Source organism: Mangifera indica, chromosome 1 (assembly GCF_011075055.1).
Source record: "Mangifera indica cultivar Alphonso chromosome 1, CATAS_Mindica_2.1, whole genome shotgun sequence".
Lineage (NCBI taxonomy): Eukaryota > Viridiplantae > Streptophyta > Magnoliopsida > Sapindales > Anacardiaceae > Mangifera > Mangifera indica.
The window spans coordinates 6,525,819-6,543,650 of NC_058137.1; the positions used below are offsets into that span (position 1 = coordinate 6,525,819).

Sequence of the window (17,832 nt, forward strand, 5' to 3'; positions counted from 1 at the left end):
TCTGGGTAGAATTTGATCCCCAAGAAAACTTGATTGTTGGAGTTAGTGAGACCAATGCCATTTTTTGTGGCAGGTTAATAAAATTCGGAGCAGCAATTAGTGACAAAGGTACCCTAACACAATCTGAGGCTTCAAGAATAACTAAAGTTTCTGTACACAATTGCGTGATTGTGAGATCTTGGTTGTCATGTGATTGAATGGTTCTGAATTAAAAATAATGTAATACCCAATCACTAATTCGTGATAATTGATTTTAACATGCTTTAATGAACATTATTAGGATGATCTCTTTTAACATGTATGCATTCATCGTTCTCTGGTTCTATTATTGTTACAGAAATGAACATAAGTATGGTTGATAATAATGATAAGACATTGTTTTAATGAAATCTGCTACCGATTCAAACAGCCGTTCCATCATGTCATTCTCAGCCTCAAGAAGTAAGCTTATTGCAGAATACTTTCAATCCTTCTGTGCCCAACATTTGTTCTGCGGGCTGTTCATTTTTGGCCTTCTCAGCCTCAAGCTGCTCTTTTTTTGCCTTCTCCGCCTCAAGTTTCCTCAAGGTTGTTGAACTTAGCTTATCTCCACTGCATCCGTCAGAAACTAGATCCACCACTTCAATCTGCACATGATTCACAATGTTATGGTTTGATCTTTGAGAACGCTTCCAAGGAATTGTGAATAATACTATTGACAAAAGCTGAGACTAAAACCTTCAGCTGTGAAAGGACTGTGTCAGCTCTCTTCTTATTAACTGACTTGCCACCTGGTAATGTCTCTTTGCTACAGAAAATCAAACACAAAGACAATTAAAATACCGAAGAAAAAGAAGACTCAGCCATTTGACTTAGAGGCTACACATATCAAAACTAAGATGATAAAAAGAGAGAGTAAACAGAAACAGACCTGACAACAATAGCTTCTAAGTTTTCATCAATAATTGAAGGGCCGTAGGGATCTGTAATAGGTTCAACTTGCACTTTAAGGTCTGGTTTAATAGACTGAAATTTTTCACAAAAAGGAAAAAACCAAAATGATCAATTCCAGACACATAACAATGTAAGGATTTTATACACATTGACCACGCCAGAGGAAATCACAGGGCTTATTTCTATATGTATCACCCCAGCTAGCCCAGTCTAAAAGGCAAGTCTCACAAAAATAAATCAAGAGCAATGTTATAAGTATATACTTTTAAATACATAAATGAATATATACATAATATATGCCCATTTAATTAGATGTTACTTCATCCTTAATTTAAAATTAATCAATCAAGTGATGACACATGCGATAATATTGGTATAAATTAGGAAACACAAGAACCCAGTACTCTCTTTTCTCTTTTAAATTAAGAACAGGAGCAAAGATCATGCTTCCTATACTGGATACCTTGATGTAGTTGTCAACATTAAGCATCCGCTCCTCAATGGGTTGAATTAATTCGGAGAACTGCAGGACATGGGAACAAAGAACTTTAATTTTGGCATATCAGTAGACAAATAAGACAGGACTTGTATCAGCGAACTGTTTCCTTCACAGATTAAGAAAAGAAATTGAATGGCGATAATCATTGGAATTCACAGTTACACAAACTGATTTAGATTGGAGAAAACGATACGGTTAAAAAGGACAAGGAAATCGTTTAATTCAATAAGATTTACACAAAATAAAACAAACTAACTGGTCTTCGCAACTTTTGTCTCCCATACATGGAATTTTCATATTAAAAATCAAACAGCCGAGGCCTTACAACTCAATCAGAATTGAATTTATCGGAATTGGACATGAACTAACCTGTTTGTTAGCCAACATTGGACCGTCACAAACTCCAACGACAATTCGATCCCTCGCCAGCTCCGCCGCTGCCTAGTTTAATTTCAAATCAAACATGTGTTGAAGTTATGACGATGGCGACAAGAGAGAAAGGAAGAAGGGAGGTACCTTGAGAAAGAGGCGATGTCCGTCATGTAATCGATCAAAGGTACCACCAAGAACAACGGCTCCGTACGAATTCGGCGGAGAAATCTTAGAATTCACCACGGATTCTTCCAATATCGCCATATCTTTCACAAAGAAGAAGGAAAGTCAAAGCGATATCGGTTTTCCTTTCTACCTATGTTACAAGGTGCATCGAATCTAGACATTTTTTTAAAAAACTGTCATTCCCTCGTGGTTGGTAGTCGTTACCTTCCAAACTAACTTTTTTTTTCAATAGTTTAAAAACGTCTCTCTAACTAACTCGCGCGGTTGGTAGTCGTTATGGACTCTTGAAATATATATTTAATTTATAAATATAAAAATTAAAATTTATATTATATAAAATTAATTAATTTATATTAAAGTTTAATCTATATATTTATATACCATTTGTTATATTTATTTTTATTAGATGTAAGACTATTTTTTTTATTTAAATCTCTAACAACCAATAATCAAACTCAAAAAATTAAATAGGGAAATGAGAAGTCTTCAAACAACCTAAATGATAATTATCTTATCAATAATTTACTTTCGAAATTTTATTATAATTTCAAATCTAATACATTTTCATAGGAATTTATTTTTTTATATTGACTTGTATTTTTAACAATTACTAGAATAAGTATTTTCACAGCCTATAATTAGTATCTTAAATATTTTTAAAATGTAAAATATAGATTTATATGATGTGATAAAATACTATCATTCCTCGTAAAATATTTTGTATTTGTATAGTCTAAGCAAGTAATTTTATATATACAAATAAATTATAATAATTTATCTATATAAATTGAATTTGTGATATCTGATAGAATGATTTTGAATTGAAATGAGAAATAAATAGTCACATTTCCCAGTCTTGTATAGATTACTTGACTCTACCAGCTCTAGAGTTTCAGAGAGCATCATCTTCACCATTAACAAAATTCTCAGCATCATTTTCTGCCATGTTTTCCTGCTCCTCTGTCACCTTTTCTTTATGATTTTTCTTCGGTTGTTTGTAATCTTAAAAAAGACTGTAAATTTTGGCCGTCGTACTGAACCTGCTCTTCTTCAATGAAGCCTTGAAGCCTTGGTGCCAGATTTCTTCATGACAATAGGTAACACTGACTCATTCTCTTTATTCTCTTCACAAGCAAAGAATTCTCAGAATTGCAGGCGCAAGTGCTAATAATCTTTAACATTAAGGCTCCATTGTAACTACCAAATGCAATCCTGTTCAGGGAAGTAACAGAAAGCAGGTCATTTACTGTTTTATAGGGTTAATCAACACATTCAGCAATGCAGATGATACGCAGTACTCTTATCAGTAAGGCAAACATGTGATAAACTGCTAAATAATTTCCTGAGAAAATAAGCAAGAAACTTGCTGTTTTGAACCTTTCATGTATCCAACGCCCCAAACTCATTCAAGACCGAAGTTTAGTGCATTCTCAAGCCTGGAAATCAATCACAAATTCATAATTAGTCCAGCAAAAGCACTGATAAAAGATGTTGGAGCTCCAATGTTTATAAATAAGTTAGAGAGAACTCAGAGAATACATTGGTCAAATTTTTGGAGAGATAAAGCAAGCAAGCAAGCACTAGATTGATTGCCAATCATATATCAATCACAATACATGGTACCTGTAAGTAGTAGCATTCCATAAGTAGACAGTCTTATCCTCAAATAATGTATTTATGATGGGAACAATCAAAATGGAGTAAATTATCTTAAAATATTCAATCATATTATTCCCCTTTCACTTATCTATCTCCCATCCTAGTTCTGTCTCTTTCATTGTTTCTGGTTATCTCTACCCTATTTGGATTTCTAGCACGTGCACACTATCCATCATATCCATGCTAAAAGTGAAACAAATTCTCAACCTCTAATATCATCAATCTCTACTAATCAAACCCGACTAAAGTAGGAATTTGACACCCTAAACATATGACTCTTTACAAAAACTATATCTTAGTCATTCATATTATAGTTGTCAATCGATAAATTTATAGTTTTAACAAATCAATCTATAGACGTTAATCAATGGATTATCTATTTCTTGACAAATCTTACGTTAATCGACGAACTCTTAATTCAATTTTGATATACACATAAGTAGACACCAATTGATAGACTATTTATTACTTTATTGGCGGGTATATGTCTATATCATGGCTATTCTTACAATGTGTGTCATATCATCTCACATTTTACAAGATCGTCATGTTCAAATAGTTATTTGGCCTACAAAAAGCAAAGTTTTGCCATTTTATAACCATTTGACTACTATCTAAATCCTTTGAAATTAATTTTAAATATAAGAAATTTGAAGAACTAATATTTTAAGGGCAATTTCAAAATTTTTTCTCAAATTTAAGTAATTTGTAAATATAATATTGTATAACTCTTTATATTATTAAAAACATTGTTAAATTCAATCCAAACCAAATTCAAACAAAAATTAATTCGAAATTAGTTTTATTCAAAAAGTTTCAATTCAAGATTGACTTGAAAGCAATTTAATTTGATACTTCGTTTAAATTGAACTCAAACTTGAATATTTGAATATGCTTGTTCGATCAAAGATGGATTTGAGTTTGAACAATTATGAACAAATCCAACCATAAATCTATTTAGGAGATGTGATTAGTGCCGTATGATCTTAACTTTTTAAATAGACTTCATCTTGAAAGTCGAATGTCCATGTCAAGAAAATCTGATAACATATCTCTTCGACTACTCAGATGGATTATGAGAAAATCTGATAACTGACATAAAATGGTGGCGGGAAATTAGAAACTGTAATGCCCATATGCCATGCTGTCTTTTTCACACGCTACTGTTGCAGATTAATAGAAGTCCTCATGAAGAAGCTAGTGCAGGGCTAAATTTTTTTTAAAGAAAGCATCATCCGGAGAACAGATGAAGACAACCACCCAGAGAGGCAAAGCGAAACAACTGTTGGCAAGTAATAAAATTAGAATTTTCGCATTCACCTAAGAATGAGAAATAGAATTATTCCAAACCAGCAAGTGCCATTCAAGTTTAGATTTAGATGGGTTTGGAATATTTGAATGGATGAATTACAATTACCATTCAGTTCATCCCTGGGGGAAATCACAATCCACCAGAAAAGACATGGTTTATTCGTTTGTATCTGGCCAATGTCCATCTCAACTGCAGAGTCTGATGCATAAAATTGAACTGTTATCTGCCTGGCGCCAATATTTTATTTCTGACGAGCTGTCCATTGATGTTGGTTTTGCCGCTCCCACATCGACTTCTTAAATTACATGCTCTTGCAGAAAAAAATATCGGCCAAAGTATCTTGTTTTCGTAAGGTTTTGCCTTTTAATTTTAAAAATTTCATTTATTTACTTATAGACAATTAAAATTAATAAAACTCTAACATTTTAAAATTTTATTTTATTTTCTCTCTAAACTTTTAAAACTTGACATAAACTAACCATTTCACTTCTATGTCAAGTTTTAAAAAATAACATTTACCTCCTTAGAGTTTAGTTTTCAAATTTCGACACCATTTCTGATGCCATCACCGATGACCTCCCCCTTCAGACACTTTCTCTCCCTCAACAATCTCTCCTCTCACCTAAACCTTTGGCCAACGTCTGTGGAAGTTAGGAAGACAGAGCATCTTCCCTGTCCTCTTTTGGGCTTGTCTTCTCAAATGAAGAGGAAATCTTCATCTTCATCTTCTTGGTTTTAGTCATCGCTAGTTGGATGTTCAAGTAAGAAGAGAGAGATCATTGGGAAAAAGAGAAGTATAGGAAGAGAGAGGTTATCAGCAATAGCATTAGAGTTTGAAAACTAAACCTAAGGGGAGAAATATCATTTTTTAAAACTTAACCTAAGAGAGAAATGGTTAATTTTTAGAGTTTAAGAAGAGAAAATAAAATAAAATTTAAATTTGTTCTTAATATTATATATAAAATGATGATTTTGTCTTAAAAACTAACAGATTGAACCGCCTATAAATGAGTAAATATAATATTCAAAATTAAAGAGTGAAAACTAGAGAAAAAAACATGCTTTGGTGGGAATAAGTCCTTTGGCCAAAAATATATTATAAGATCAAGCAGCGAAGAAGATCAAGCTGTTAGACAATGAAATGCTAGAGAGATTCCAGATTTCTTGTAGGCAGGTTGAGCCAAGAGACAGATAGATTCCAAAAGACAAAAAATCCTCCATGATGAGCTTAGAAATTGCAGGAAAATGAATATATATATATATATATATATATATATATATATATATATATATATATATATATATATTACTACTTGTATGGTGTAAATTTCTTGGATGAAACCTCTGCATCTCGACACTAATTAAACATTGTCCTTACCGATGAGTCTGCCTTGTGACCATCGTATATTCAGTTTAAGCTTCATTTCTTCTGAGGTTATATAGTTTTTTTCTGTTGCTTTACTTGCAGAAAGAAACTAATGGAGGGTTCATTACGATATAACAGGGCTTCCCAAGCTCAGCCTTCCACTTCAACAAAACAAATAAGAAGTGGATATGAACCCTCTGATACGGAGACCGAGTGGTCTGAGAGCCCGTGGCTTGGGCACCATCCAAAGGAAGAAGTTTTGGCTTATCAAGCTCCGAAAATGGAGACTGATTTACCGAAAAACAACGCCACCATGAGTCCTTTCAGGCACCGCCGTCGACATGCTTCAAAGATTGAGAACGAAAATGGGTCTGTTTCTTCTCCAAAAGTTAGCCCGTTGAAGAGGAGAGACAACGGCAAGTCACCCTACAAGACAAGAAATATCAGTCCCTTCTCAAAATCTGAGCGTCGAAGACATGCTTCAACTTATATGCTTGGGAGAGAGGAGCTTGGTTTGAGTGGTAATATGGTTGAGGATAATGAGATTGTGGGGGCTAATAGAAATCAAAGCCGGAGAACACCATCTAGAGATGAAAAAGGAGATAACTACTCTCAGCTTCCTGATGTGGGGGCTTATAGTCGTCGATCGAAGACGGCACCAAGACTAAGAACGAGAGACAAAGACCAACAAAACAATCACGGCCATGTAGAGCAAAGAGATCACGGAGTATTATCACCACTGTCAAGGAACGTGATTCGGAAACAAAGAGAGACAGCTCCCCAAGTGAAAGCAACATCTGTTGGTGAACTCAATGAAATGGTTGCACGTGTGAAGATCTCTAAAAGTCCCAGAAATAACCCTCTAAACTTTGAGAGCACTGAGTCGATTTCGCCTGGAGATATATTCTTTTCTCGTGAAGTTTTTGCGAAGAATGGTTGCGATCAAGTCCAAGTCCCCCAAAATTTGTCTCCAAGGCCAACAAGTTTTTCACAAAGAGATTCTTTTTTTCATCAAAATGGTAGAACAAATGGTAGTATTGATCATAACCCCGCAAAAGCTTCAGCAAGTTCGGGATTTTCTCGTGTAACCATGACAAACAACTCTGCCTATAGCAGACAGAGCAGTGACAAGTTGAGCTCGGAGACTAGTAAAGTAAGTGGTGCAAGTAGGAAGTCAACCGGGAGCTCGAAAAAGTTTGTGATGAACAGGCAGAAGAGTCAATCAGATGCGTGGTTTTCTTGTATGAGGAAGGGAAATTGCAGAAGCTCAAAATCCAGATCACCGCCTCGTGAGAAACGAGCATTTGATGAAGCTTCCTTCATTGAGAAGGCATTTGTGGTTGAAAATCTGAGACAATTTTGGGCCGATAAGTATCAACCTAACTCGTTGAATGGATTCACTTGCCACAAACATGAAGCTCAGCTTCTCAAGCAACTTGTAAGTTATTTTAGCATGGTAAACTTATTACCACTACTCTTATTGCATCTGGATATAAACATTGCACCATTTAATTTGCAAAGTTTATAAAGTTATTGATATGTAAAATCACTACACTACTATTGGTTTTCATACTTGCTCAAACTTTAGTTGTGTCATCTGATTGTGTTAACGTCATGCCAATTTGGGTTTTAGATCAAAGACTTTCAACTTTAACCCAAATCGAATTAGAATCATATCGGAAGTTTTCAATCCTAACCTAATCTTTTAATGTTTAGGTTGACCTGACACCACCAAAATTGATCTGAATTTATTTAGTATTTTCACTCTTTTAAGTGTTTTCAGTATTTTAATTTTTTCACGAAATTACCTCAATCTACTATTAATAAAACACACAATATAACATTTCCTCTTGTTTACAAATGTTTAAAAATTACATATTAAAACCTTTAAAACATGTCAATACTCTTATTAATTAAATCACATTCTCATTACTGAGTAATAAAATAAAATATTTAAATGAAAATAAAAAATAATATGTGTAATTACAATTATATAAAGATATAACTATATAAAATGGTAAAAGTTTTAATTGTGATTGTTATTGTCCTTCAACATTTCTATAATTTATCCTCAATAAATTTTACTAAAGTAATATTTTTTTAAATATTAAAATCAATTTGGATAAGTTTGAGAAACTTTTGTATTAACCCTAATATTATCTAATTAATTTTGAGTCATGTTGGGTTGATTTAAAATAAATTATGTGTAAAAAGAACTCAATCCTAACCTAATTTCTTTCATGTTGTGTTGTATCAGGGGTTGTTTTGAAAATTGACAGCTTTAATAATTGTTCGTATGTTTTCATTAATGGTGACATATAATCCTTGTCAATTTTATGTAGGTTTCCGAGGACAACTTGCCCCATATCTTGTTAAAGGGACCGTCTGGTTCTGGGAAAAGAGCACTAGCTATGGCTCTGCTGCGAGAAATATATGGTGATCCTAGTTGGAATGTATGTTCCCTTCTTACTTGATGCAAAAACATTATGCATATAAGGTGGTCGCCATTGCCTAAGCTGACCTTGTTACTCTTCTCTGTTTTGTTTGCAGATATCTCATGATTTAAAATGCTTCCCAGCTCAGGTATGTTTGAGTCCAACTGTTTTAACATTTATGAAGAATCCAAATCACTTCTGTTTGGATGTTGACAGGAAAAAAGGCCTATGCAAGTGTTCGTCCCAGTAGCATCCAGTGCTCACCACGTAGAGCTCCATGTTAACTCGGAACCAAATGCTAAATATGCACTGATGGGTTTAGTCAAGGAAATAAGAAATGAATATAATATAATCCCTGAAGTCAGCAATGTAAATTTCAAAACTGATTACAAAGGTCTGAAATTTTAGTATGTGCATGAGCCACTTTATATATGCCATCCTTCCACCTAAAACTAAACAGTTTCCATCTTAATTTCAGTAATACTTCTCGATGAAGTTGACCAAGCTGGAGACAGCATCCAGCATTTGATCAAATGGATTATGGACTGTTACTCAGATGCTTGTAAACTCATTCTCTGCTGTGAAGAAGATGTACACATTATAGAAACTGTGAAAAACCGCTGCAAAGTTATCAAGGTCGATGCACCTGTAACTCATGAAGTAAGTATCGAATTCCATGTTATTCTTTCGTTTCTAAGCTATGATTCTCTCCTAATTCTCCTCGAATTTTCAGATCATAGAGATTCTCGTTCAGATAGCGAAGAAAGAGGAGTTCGAACTATCCATGAACTTTGCCGCTAAGATTGCTACCAAATCAAAGCAAAACTTGAGAAAAGCTATAATGTCTCTTGAAGCATGTAAAGCACACAAGTAAGATTTTTAATCCTCAACAAATTTATACACCCCTCTTCATATAAATCATTGCAGTTGAACTTACACAAGGTGCTGTGACCATGAAGTTATCCTTTTGCTGATGACCAACCAATTGCACTTGGATGGGAAGAGGTCTTGGTAGAACTGGGTGTCGAAATTTTGGCTGATCCATCACCTAACAGGTAAAAGTCTGTTGCCCTGGAAGAGACATTCTTTAACAACAAATTAACCTCTGAATATGCAACATGAAGAACTTGGTTATATAAGTGAGCAATATGAATTTTCAGATTATTCTTGGTGCGGGGAAAGATTCAGAAGCTTCTTGTGGATTTTGTTCACCCCAAACTAATTCTTTTGGTGATACTCTTGATGTCTTTGTTCAATTTAGTTTATCATTCAAAAAAATTTATTTTTCTAATAGGCTAATGTTTGCAACATACAGAAGCTCGTCGAAGAGTTCCTTAAGGGTGTTGAGGGTAGCATAAAAAGAGAAATATATTACTGGCATGCTTATTATGTAAGTTTCCTTCTTACTCTGCTTAGTTATTTTGTCATCTGGACAAAGTAATTAAGGGTTTTCATTAACAGGAAAAGAGACTTCCAACAGGAACAAGTGCTTTACTGAAACTGGAAGGTAATATCAAGAGCTATGTGCTGCAAAATTCATCATTTATGACTTAACTTTAGCTTCTGATTCTTCTTATGACTTCTGAAACAAGCAATTTTTTTTTTTCAGAATTTGTGGCCAAATTCATGAGCGTATACAGAAAGAGTTTGACAAATCGTCAATATATGTGATTCTCCTGGGACTGGAATGAATGTTGCAGTCACCTTCTTACATATCTATAGGTTTTTGTTGAGTTGTTGTCATTTTATTTCACCTCTCAATGCCAAAAATTTTCAGAACTATACAATTAGAGGCCCCTGCGTTTCTCCCTCCCTATGGTCACAAAGAAAAAACAGTATGACTACTTAATGTGTACAATGAACTTGTGTGTTTACAGGTCTTAAAGGGCTGAAATTTCTGAAAAATTAGAATTGTATGATGTATTTGCTTGTGTAATGTGATAGATGATGAATCTGCAATGCAATTGAATGCATCTAGCTCCCCAGGGATAGAAACAAAATCTATTACTTACGGAGTTTAAAATCACTAACCTCCCGTTATTGCTCATTGAAATTGCTGCAAAATATCACCAATTTAGTTCTGGAATGTATGGTATTTCAAATGATACAAATTTTACAGTAAATGATGCATGTTTTCTTTTCAAAATTCGTTCAGCTTGGAGACCCTTTACATAAAACTTAAATATTCATCCTACCATTCAGGAAAGAAAACTGAAGAGGAGGAAAATGGAAGTTACAGACCACTCAGCTTCAAAACTGCTACTTTATTTCTCAGTGGCGCAGTTATTATGGAGTAAAAGAAAGTGTTAGAAGAACGTTTAATTGAGGTAATATTTTATTACTAAAATAAAAAAAATTATTACTATATTTAATAAAATTTAATGAAAACAGATAAATATAAATAATTTGATAAAAATAGATAAGTATAAATAATTATTGTGTTTAATTAAAGATAATAAAAAAATTTTAATAAATTATTTTACTTAAATACCCTTAGATATAATTATTTTTAAATATTTTTAAATTATTTATTATATTAATTAAAAATAAATTTATTTGTGTCTTAAAAAATTAATAAATTATAATAAAATTAAGATTACCTTGATAATTTTTTAATACGTAAAATAAAAGTGATAATTAGATTATCATTTATATTATCTATTATATTATTATTAATAATAAAAAATTATCGTAATTTTTTATTACTAATTAATCAAACAAAATAATTTAAATAATAAAAAATAAATTACTAAAATAATCTTTAAAATCTCTTAACCAAACTGCCATTAAGGGATCTCCTATTTGTTGGTTGCATTCTCCTTTTTATACACACATTTATCGGACTAATATACACACAGTTATGTTAAGACACCTGGGCCATATCCCAAACTCATTATTACCCCTAATTCACATTGACCACTCCTTAGAAAATATTAGAAATTTTTTGAAAACTTTATGTGAGAATAAGTAGGGTTAGATTCAAATCAAATAAATTTGAGTTTAACTTAATTTATATATAGTTAAGTTTGAGAAAGTCAAGCTTAAATTTAATTCGAATTTGATTTGACTAATTTTTCATTATTAAAACGATATCGTTTTAATACATATTAATCAAAACGATATCATTTTATATCAAAATTTTTAATTAAAAATTTTGACAAGTAGTTCAAATTTGAGCTCAACCAAATTCGTATAGGATTGATTTGTTTCAGACTTATTCAAATCAAATTTAAACTCAAATTAGAATAGACTCGATTCAAATTTAACCATAAGAATAAGTCTTTGGACAAAATTATGTTTCAAAAATTTTTATGGGTTATATGGTTAGCTAAAAGATTTTTATTCTTTATTTTTTTTAATTAACAAATTAGAAAATTACATTTGCAAAAATACACGTGTCAAGATTATGTTGGTTATGTCGAGTTACTGTGAGAAAGTAACTGTAGAGAAAGGTCCCTACTCCCAGTCATTCCGAAGGAGACCTAGCAGACGCTCCCTGCCTGCATTTAGAGATAGTCCTCTCTTCTCCCAGTCTTCATTTCTCACCGGAAATACAGAACCTTAATCTGTATTTCTTCACTGATCAGAACCGTCAATCTGAGCTTAAACGATGGGAACCTTAGGGAAAGCAATCTACTCCGTTGGATTTTGGATCCGAGAAACCGGCCAAGCCCTTGATCGCCTTGGTTGCCGCCTCCAAGGCAATTATTACTTTCAGGAACAACGTACGCCGCAAGTCTTTCTTTAAAGCTTTTCTCGATTTTTTTCAATCTTTTCTCATGTTGTTGTAGTTTTTTGACTTAGAACCCTATTTTTCGGGCGTTTTGAAATTTCTTCTCGGATCAGTAAACAATGAATTAATTTTGGATTCCTGCTGTTTGGGACTTCAAATGTGACTGCTCTATTTTATTGATTGTTGTTGATTTTGTTTTTAGATTCGGTATGGATGATCATGTATCGTAACACTATATTTAGGGGTCTACTTGGTTTCTCAGAAAATATATATAGATTTTAAATGGTTTATGTTTACATTTTGGCTCATTTTTACAATTTGTAAAATTTAGTGCATGGAACAGAATTTATGTGTCTCGATTGGTGGTGGAAGGTTTGTAATTGTACGTGTGATTGTAGAGAAATGAATTTGAGGTATGTATTGGAAGGTTTTCAGATTCCACCTAGGAAGGCGGATAATGCCCTAGATATTTTGCAGCTTTTATTTTAAGATGCATGATTTTATTTTCAGATTTATTTTTCTTTATTAAAAACTAAGATTTTAGATTGAGTTGTTATTAGCTTTGACAATTTGGCTAAACTGTGTACATAGGTTTCTGTTATTTTTATAGTGATTTATGGTTTCTATTAGCCAGGGTTTTTTTTTGCCCATGTTTACATTCAGGAACCAAATTATTTTCTGTATGACTGTAAAAAAAATAAAATCTGGAGGAAGCAATGGTGTTTAGGCAGCCTCTCTTTCTGAGGTGTTTTTTTTTTTGGGTGGGGTGGGGGGGGGGGTTGCGGTGTGTGGGGCGTGGTTCAGTTGGCTGTTTAGTCATTCATGTTCCTTGTTTTCGAATGTATATTTGAACTAATACTCTTTTCTTTCCTAATTATTTTTCTTCTATGAATTCTAAGCCGGCCAGCTTGTCAAAAGCAACCTTGTCATATTTGCCTTTTGTACATGAAGTTCATTATTAAGTCTTATTTAGCTTATTGATATTTTCCTTTATCTTTTTATTTCTGGAACTTCACTTCAATTTCATTTTTGAGGTCTTATTCATTTTACTGATTCTTAGTTTTGGTTATGAAAGTGTCCAGGCATCGGACTCTCATGAACATATTTGACAAAGCTCCTGTTGTTGATAAGGAAGCATTTGTGGCCCCTAGTGCATCTGTAATTGGTGATGTTCAGGTGGGCAGAGGATCGTCAATTTGGTATGGGTGTGTTTTGAGAGGTAAGCCAGCATTTTAATCACATTAGATGGTGATTCACAAATCTGTTTGCATAATTATAATTTCTGTATTACAAAGTAGTTTGCAAAATCATGATTTCTGAATTTCATTTCATATATCAGTATGACTATATAAATTACATGCCTTTTAGTTTTATGCTATGAGGAAGTATGATTTTGATTGAAGTGGGGATTTAACTTTATAGGAAATATTGATTAAAGAATTTTGTTTTTCTGTTGATGAGCTGATTCTTTAAGTTTTGATACTCAACCAAGCTGCTGGACATAAGTAAATGATGAATTAAGTATCATATAATATTAAGTCTCAAGATAATGGATTAGGTAAACAATTATGCTAAGTTTACATGTTAGGCATTATAAAAGTAGTAAATAATAAAAGTGACATCCTCTCACATTATTTAAGGAAACATTTCATCAGATTATTATTATTATTTTCTGAATCTTTCAATTTTAAACATTAATACTTACCATTTTGAAAATTCCTAATATGTGTCGTAACACACATCAAAAAAACTTTAAGATAAAATAGAATGTTTTGCGATGGTTGGTAACAGGACACTGCTAATGGTTTCTTTATTAATTGTTAATATTACTGGTTTATGACTGATACGAACCTCAGGAGAACCACACTTTTAAAGCTAACTATTAAGATGGGAGAGTCTAAGGCCATATAAACCCCACATTAGTTGTTCATACTTTCTAATGTGGGATATAAGTTTCATACCTTGTATTTGGGATTCTAACATACCATTACGCTCGGCAACCTCAGCGCCCATGTGAGTTGGTTATGTGCTAGCTCCTTGCTAGCCCTGGGTGAATGCTACAATGCTTGCGTTACCACCCACATTGCACGATTGCAACTGAGAGACGTGGGAGACGTGGTGATGATTTTAATACTAAATGATATAAACCTTAGGAGAACTACACCTCAAAAGTTAGCTGTTGAGATGGGAGAGCCCAAAATTATATAAACCCCGCACTAGTTGCCTATACTTTCCAATGTGGGATCCAAGTCTTATACCTTACACTTGGAATCTTAACAATGACAAAAAATGACAAAGCAAAAATTATTTACTTATTTGAAATTGTAAAAGAATGTTTTAAATCATAAATCTCTTCTTGTAGTATTTGAAATGCTTTCTGGTGTTGAAAAGGTGAATAACATTAGATTGCTTGAGAATTAGTCCTGATTTGTTTTGGTACTAGAATATCAGTGTTTGGCTTCATTACAACAATTTGTGCCTTACTGTGACATGATGAATTTTGGGCTCAAATCAGTGTTGCAATTTCATGGGTTTGACTCGAAGCTTAAGTTGTGGTCGAACATATTTTATCTCATTTTTCTCTTTTCTTTTGATTCTTATAGTTCAATAGAGTTTGAGGAAAAGATGAACATATACTAAAATGAGAGTGCAGCTGTTATACAAAGTTGATAGCAATGTCATAAAATGAATCTTATTTATTTATCGCTTCAGTTCGCTTGTGATTGTTTTTCAATGATTTAGTTTTCTTGTTCACACCATTCAAGTCATTTGTCTTCTCTTTTCTCTGTGTGTCGTTCTTGTTTGATTGGTAATTTTGTGTTCAGGTGATGTTAACAGCATCAGCATCGGTTCTGGAACCAATATTCAGGACAATTCTCTTGTTCATGTAGCAAAATCAAATTTAGCAGGAAAGGTTTTACCAACCATCATTGGAGATAATGTTACAGTCGGTGAGTGACAGAAAATCACCTTCGAAATCTCAGCAAGGCCGTGCTAGGGTTTTTTCTTGAAGAATCTTGAATTTATGATTATCAATATGGAATGAACAGGTCACAGTGCTGTCTTACATGGATGTACTGTTGAAGATGAAGCATTTGTCGGTATGGGTGCAACCTTGCTTGATGGAGTTTATGTTGAGAAACATGCCATGGTTGCTGCTGGTGCTCTAGTGAGGCAGAACACCAAAATTCCTTGTGGAGAGGTCTGTAAACACTTCTCAATTGATCTTTCAGAGTTATTTCACCCAAAATTCCACAAACCTACAATTTTTAAGAGAGCTTTTGATGTTTGTATTAATGGAATAGATGAATAATTTTATTGTTTCAATATTTATAAGAACATTATAATGATAAAGCCATGCAATGGCTACCTTAAGTTGCTTAGGCTTATGTTCAAATGTAGCTTGGACACTTTTTGTTGAATCAGAATATCTAAACTGGGACTTAGTAATGTAGTAATCTGGAGCTAATATTTCAATTTGAAGACAATAATGTGTCATATGCATATCATATTGGTCATAGGATACTTAATAATAGAGAATGTGGTAATCAACAGCGTCTGTGCTTCATTTAGTTGCTGGTTTGATCCTTGTGGCTTTTTTTCTATGATATACATCCTGGTGTTATTTCTTTCCCTCTTCCATACATCCTGCTGCTATTTCTTCCCTTTCCTTCTTCCAAATGTGCTTTTTCTTTGATCATAATATTGTCTTTTATTTGTGTCTGATGCTGTTTATACACCCTTGAATTTTCTCGTTTGGTTGAAGTAATTGTGCTGGAAACTTCAGGTTTCAAACGGAAATCCATCAATTTTTGGCCTCAGCAATTTTACTTAGTTAATTCTTCTAACTTGTATTCTGACCACTAAAACTGTGTGCTTTTATATCATGAGTACCAATTTAGATACCAATCATGGTGTGTCACCATATGATTGGATGATTTTGAATTAAGAATGAAGTAAAACTTAATCACATGGAAACACATCCAAATTAGCAATAGCACATGGTATTACTCTATTTAGACAGGCTGAACGTCTCCTTTCTTTTCTGTTTTCTTTTATAGGGGTTTGAAAACTCTCATAGGAGCAACATCTAGAATGCTTTGTCAAAGCTGGCTGATTTAGTAGCTTTTAGTAAATGTAATTATTAATATTGAAGTCCATGCAGTAGATTCAGCCTGCTGGTGGATGGTTCAAAAAGGATTTGGCCACAATTAACTCTATAGTTAACACTAGTTTTGTTCATTTAATTTCAAGTTTGATTTGAAATTGCAGTTTTAGTTCCAAAATGGACATGGCTGACAATTGGAGTTATTATGATTCAAAAATTATTGATAAACACACTTTTACTGGCTACAGGTTTGGGGAGGTAATCCTGCGAGGTTCCTAAGGAAGCTCACCGAAGAAGAGATGGCCTTCATCTCCCAGTCAGCCTTAAATTATTGCAACTTGGCCCAGGTTCATGCAGCTGAAAATGCAAAGAGTTTTGATGAAATCGAATTTGAGAAGGTGCTTCGCAAGAAATTTGCACGTCGCGATGAGGCATATGATGAAATGCTTGGTGTTGTTCGTGAAACACCTCCAGAGCTTAGCCTTCCTAATAATATTGTGCCTGACAAAGTGCCAAAAACAGCTTAAACGTGGTTAATCCTGGGTAGGTTTCTTCTCTTGAAATTCAAAGTTACTGGATATTTTGTCAATTGCAGGATTTGTAGGATATTGGCGCTTTTCAATTCAATAATTTTTGGGAGCATGCCAAAATGTCATAATTCAAACATGGTGCATTTCAGGCATAAATGGTTTTTCTCATCCAGTTTGGCTTTAGATACCATATTTTCCTCTTTTGAAGAGAATAATCTGTAATAGAACTTATGTCTTGATAATCTAAAATAAAACATTCTCTAATGTATTTGTACTTTGAAAGCACAATTGCTTTACATTTGTTTATCACAAATAAAGAATTCTGATTCAAACATTTGGAGCCTGCAATTGTTGATGGGGAAAGTTTTAGAATTCAAGAAAGGCTGTAAGATTGGCGTAATGTGCCATTAGATGGCCTCAAGAAAGTGAATGGAGCAAATAAAAGACAATCGCGGAAGGGTAACATGCCTTATCCAAGGGGCTGGTAAAGTCTTAGGTCTTTAATTATTTCCTCCATGAAAGGACCCTCTGCAATTCATATGAGTTCTCCTTAAATGAGTCTATTATTTCCTCTATGATTATTAGTATCCGATGATATATGATAAGTATTATATAATGCGATAAATGTGAAAAATAATATGTATTATAAGGTATATTAAATTAATACAATATTATAGATGTATTGTATTATACAATATG

The 17,832-nt window shown here is 33.3% G+C and overlaps 3 protein-coding genes across 3 annotated transcripts; 2 read left to right on the top strand and 1 right to left on the bottom strand.

Annotated features, from left to right (window-relative positions):
* Positions 1-287: 287 nt before the first annotated feature.
* Positions 288-2,136, bottom strand: LOC123214582 (phosphopantetheine adenylyltransferase-like). Its single transcript, XM_044634446.1, has 6 exons — positions 1,949-2,136; positions 1,802-1,873; positions 1,397-1,456; positions 911-1,005; positions 718-787; positions 288-626 (listed from the first exon to the last, which is right to left on the bottom strand). Exons 1-6 carry the CDS (start codon positions 2,066-2,068, stop codon positions 435-437), a joined length of 609 nt encoding a protein of 202 aa, XP_044490381.1. The 5' UTR covers positions 2,069-2,136; the 3' UTR covers positions 288-434.
* Positions 2,137-6,357: 4,221 nt separating this feature from the next.
* LOC123209007 lies at positions 6,358-10,566 on the top strand. Its single transcript, XM_044626744.1, has 10 exons — positions 6,358-7,765; positions 8,670-8,780; positions 8,979-9,156; positions 9,241-9,422; positions 9,496-9,632; positions 9,722-9,817; positions 9,923-9,992; positions 10,078-10,152; positions 10,224-10,269; positions 10,372-10,566. Exons 1-10 carry the CDS (start codon positions 6,440-6,442, stop codon positions 10,431-10,433), a joined length of 2,283 nt encoding a protein of 760 aa, XP_044482679.1. The 5' UTR covers positions 6,358-6,439; the 3' UTR covers positions 10,434-10,566.
* Positions 10,567-12,233: 1,667 nt separating this feature from the next.
* LOC123195405 (gamma carbonic anhydrase 1, mitochondrial-like) lies at positions 12,234-17,467 on the top strand. The gene is made up of 5 exons (XM_044609089.1): positions 12,234-12,487; positions 13,571-13,714; positions 15,321-15,446; positions 15,546-15,697; positions 16,852-17,467. Exons 1-5 carry the CDS (start codon positions 12,373-12,375, stop codon positions 17,128-17,130), a joined length of 816 nt encoding a protein of 271 aa, XP_044465024.1. The 5' UTR covers positions 12,234-12,372; the 3' UTR covers positions 17,131-17,467.
* The last annotated feature ends 365 nt before the right edge of the window (positions 17,468-17,832 follow it).

What these genes read in the sequence shown, in the direction of transcription:
- LOC123214582 (XM_044634446.1), bottom strand. Translation starts at nt 2,068, where the DNA reads ATGGCGATATTGGAAGAATCCGTGGTGAATTCTAAGATTTCTCCGCCG. An exon ending in GACATCGCCTCTTTCTCAAG is followed by an intron (nt 1,874 to 1,948) that starts GTACCTCCCTTC and finishes AAATTAAACTAG; the next exon opens with GCAGCGGCGGAGCTGGCGAG. An exon ending in ATGTTGACAACTACATCAAG is followed by an intron (nt 1,006 to 1,396) that starts GTATCCAGTATA and finishes GAAAAATTTCAG; the next exon opens with TCTATTAAACCAGACCTTAA.
- LOC123209007 (XM_044626744.1), top strand. Translation starts at nt 6,440, where the DNA reads ATGGAGGGTTCATTACGATATAACAGGGCTTCCCAAGCTCAGCCTTCC. An exon ending in GCTGATCCATCACCTAACAG is followed by an intron (nt 9,818 to 9,922) that starts GTAAAAGTCTGT and finishes ATGAATTTTCAG; the next exon opens with ATTATTCTTGGTGCGGGGAA. An exon ending in TGCTTTACTGAAACTGGAAG is followed by an intron (nt 10,270 to 10,371) that starts GTAATATCAAGA and finishes TTTTTTTTTCAG; the next exon opens with AATTTGTGGCCAAATTCATG.
- LOC123195405 (XM_044609089.1), top strand. Translation starts at nt 12,373, where the DNA reads ATGGGAACCTTAGGGAAAGCAATCTACTCCGTTGGATTTTGGATCCGA. An exon ending in GTATGGGTGTGTTTTGAGAG is followed by an intron (nt 13,715 to 15,320) that starts GTAAGCCAGCAT and finishes TTTTGTGTTCAG; the next exon opens with GTGATGTTAACAGCATCAGC. An exon ending in TGGAGATAATGTTACAGTCG is followed by an intron (nt 15,447 to 15,545) that starts GTGAGTGACAGA and finishes TGGAATGAACAG; the next exon opens with GTCACAGTGCTGTCTTACAT.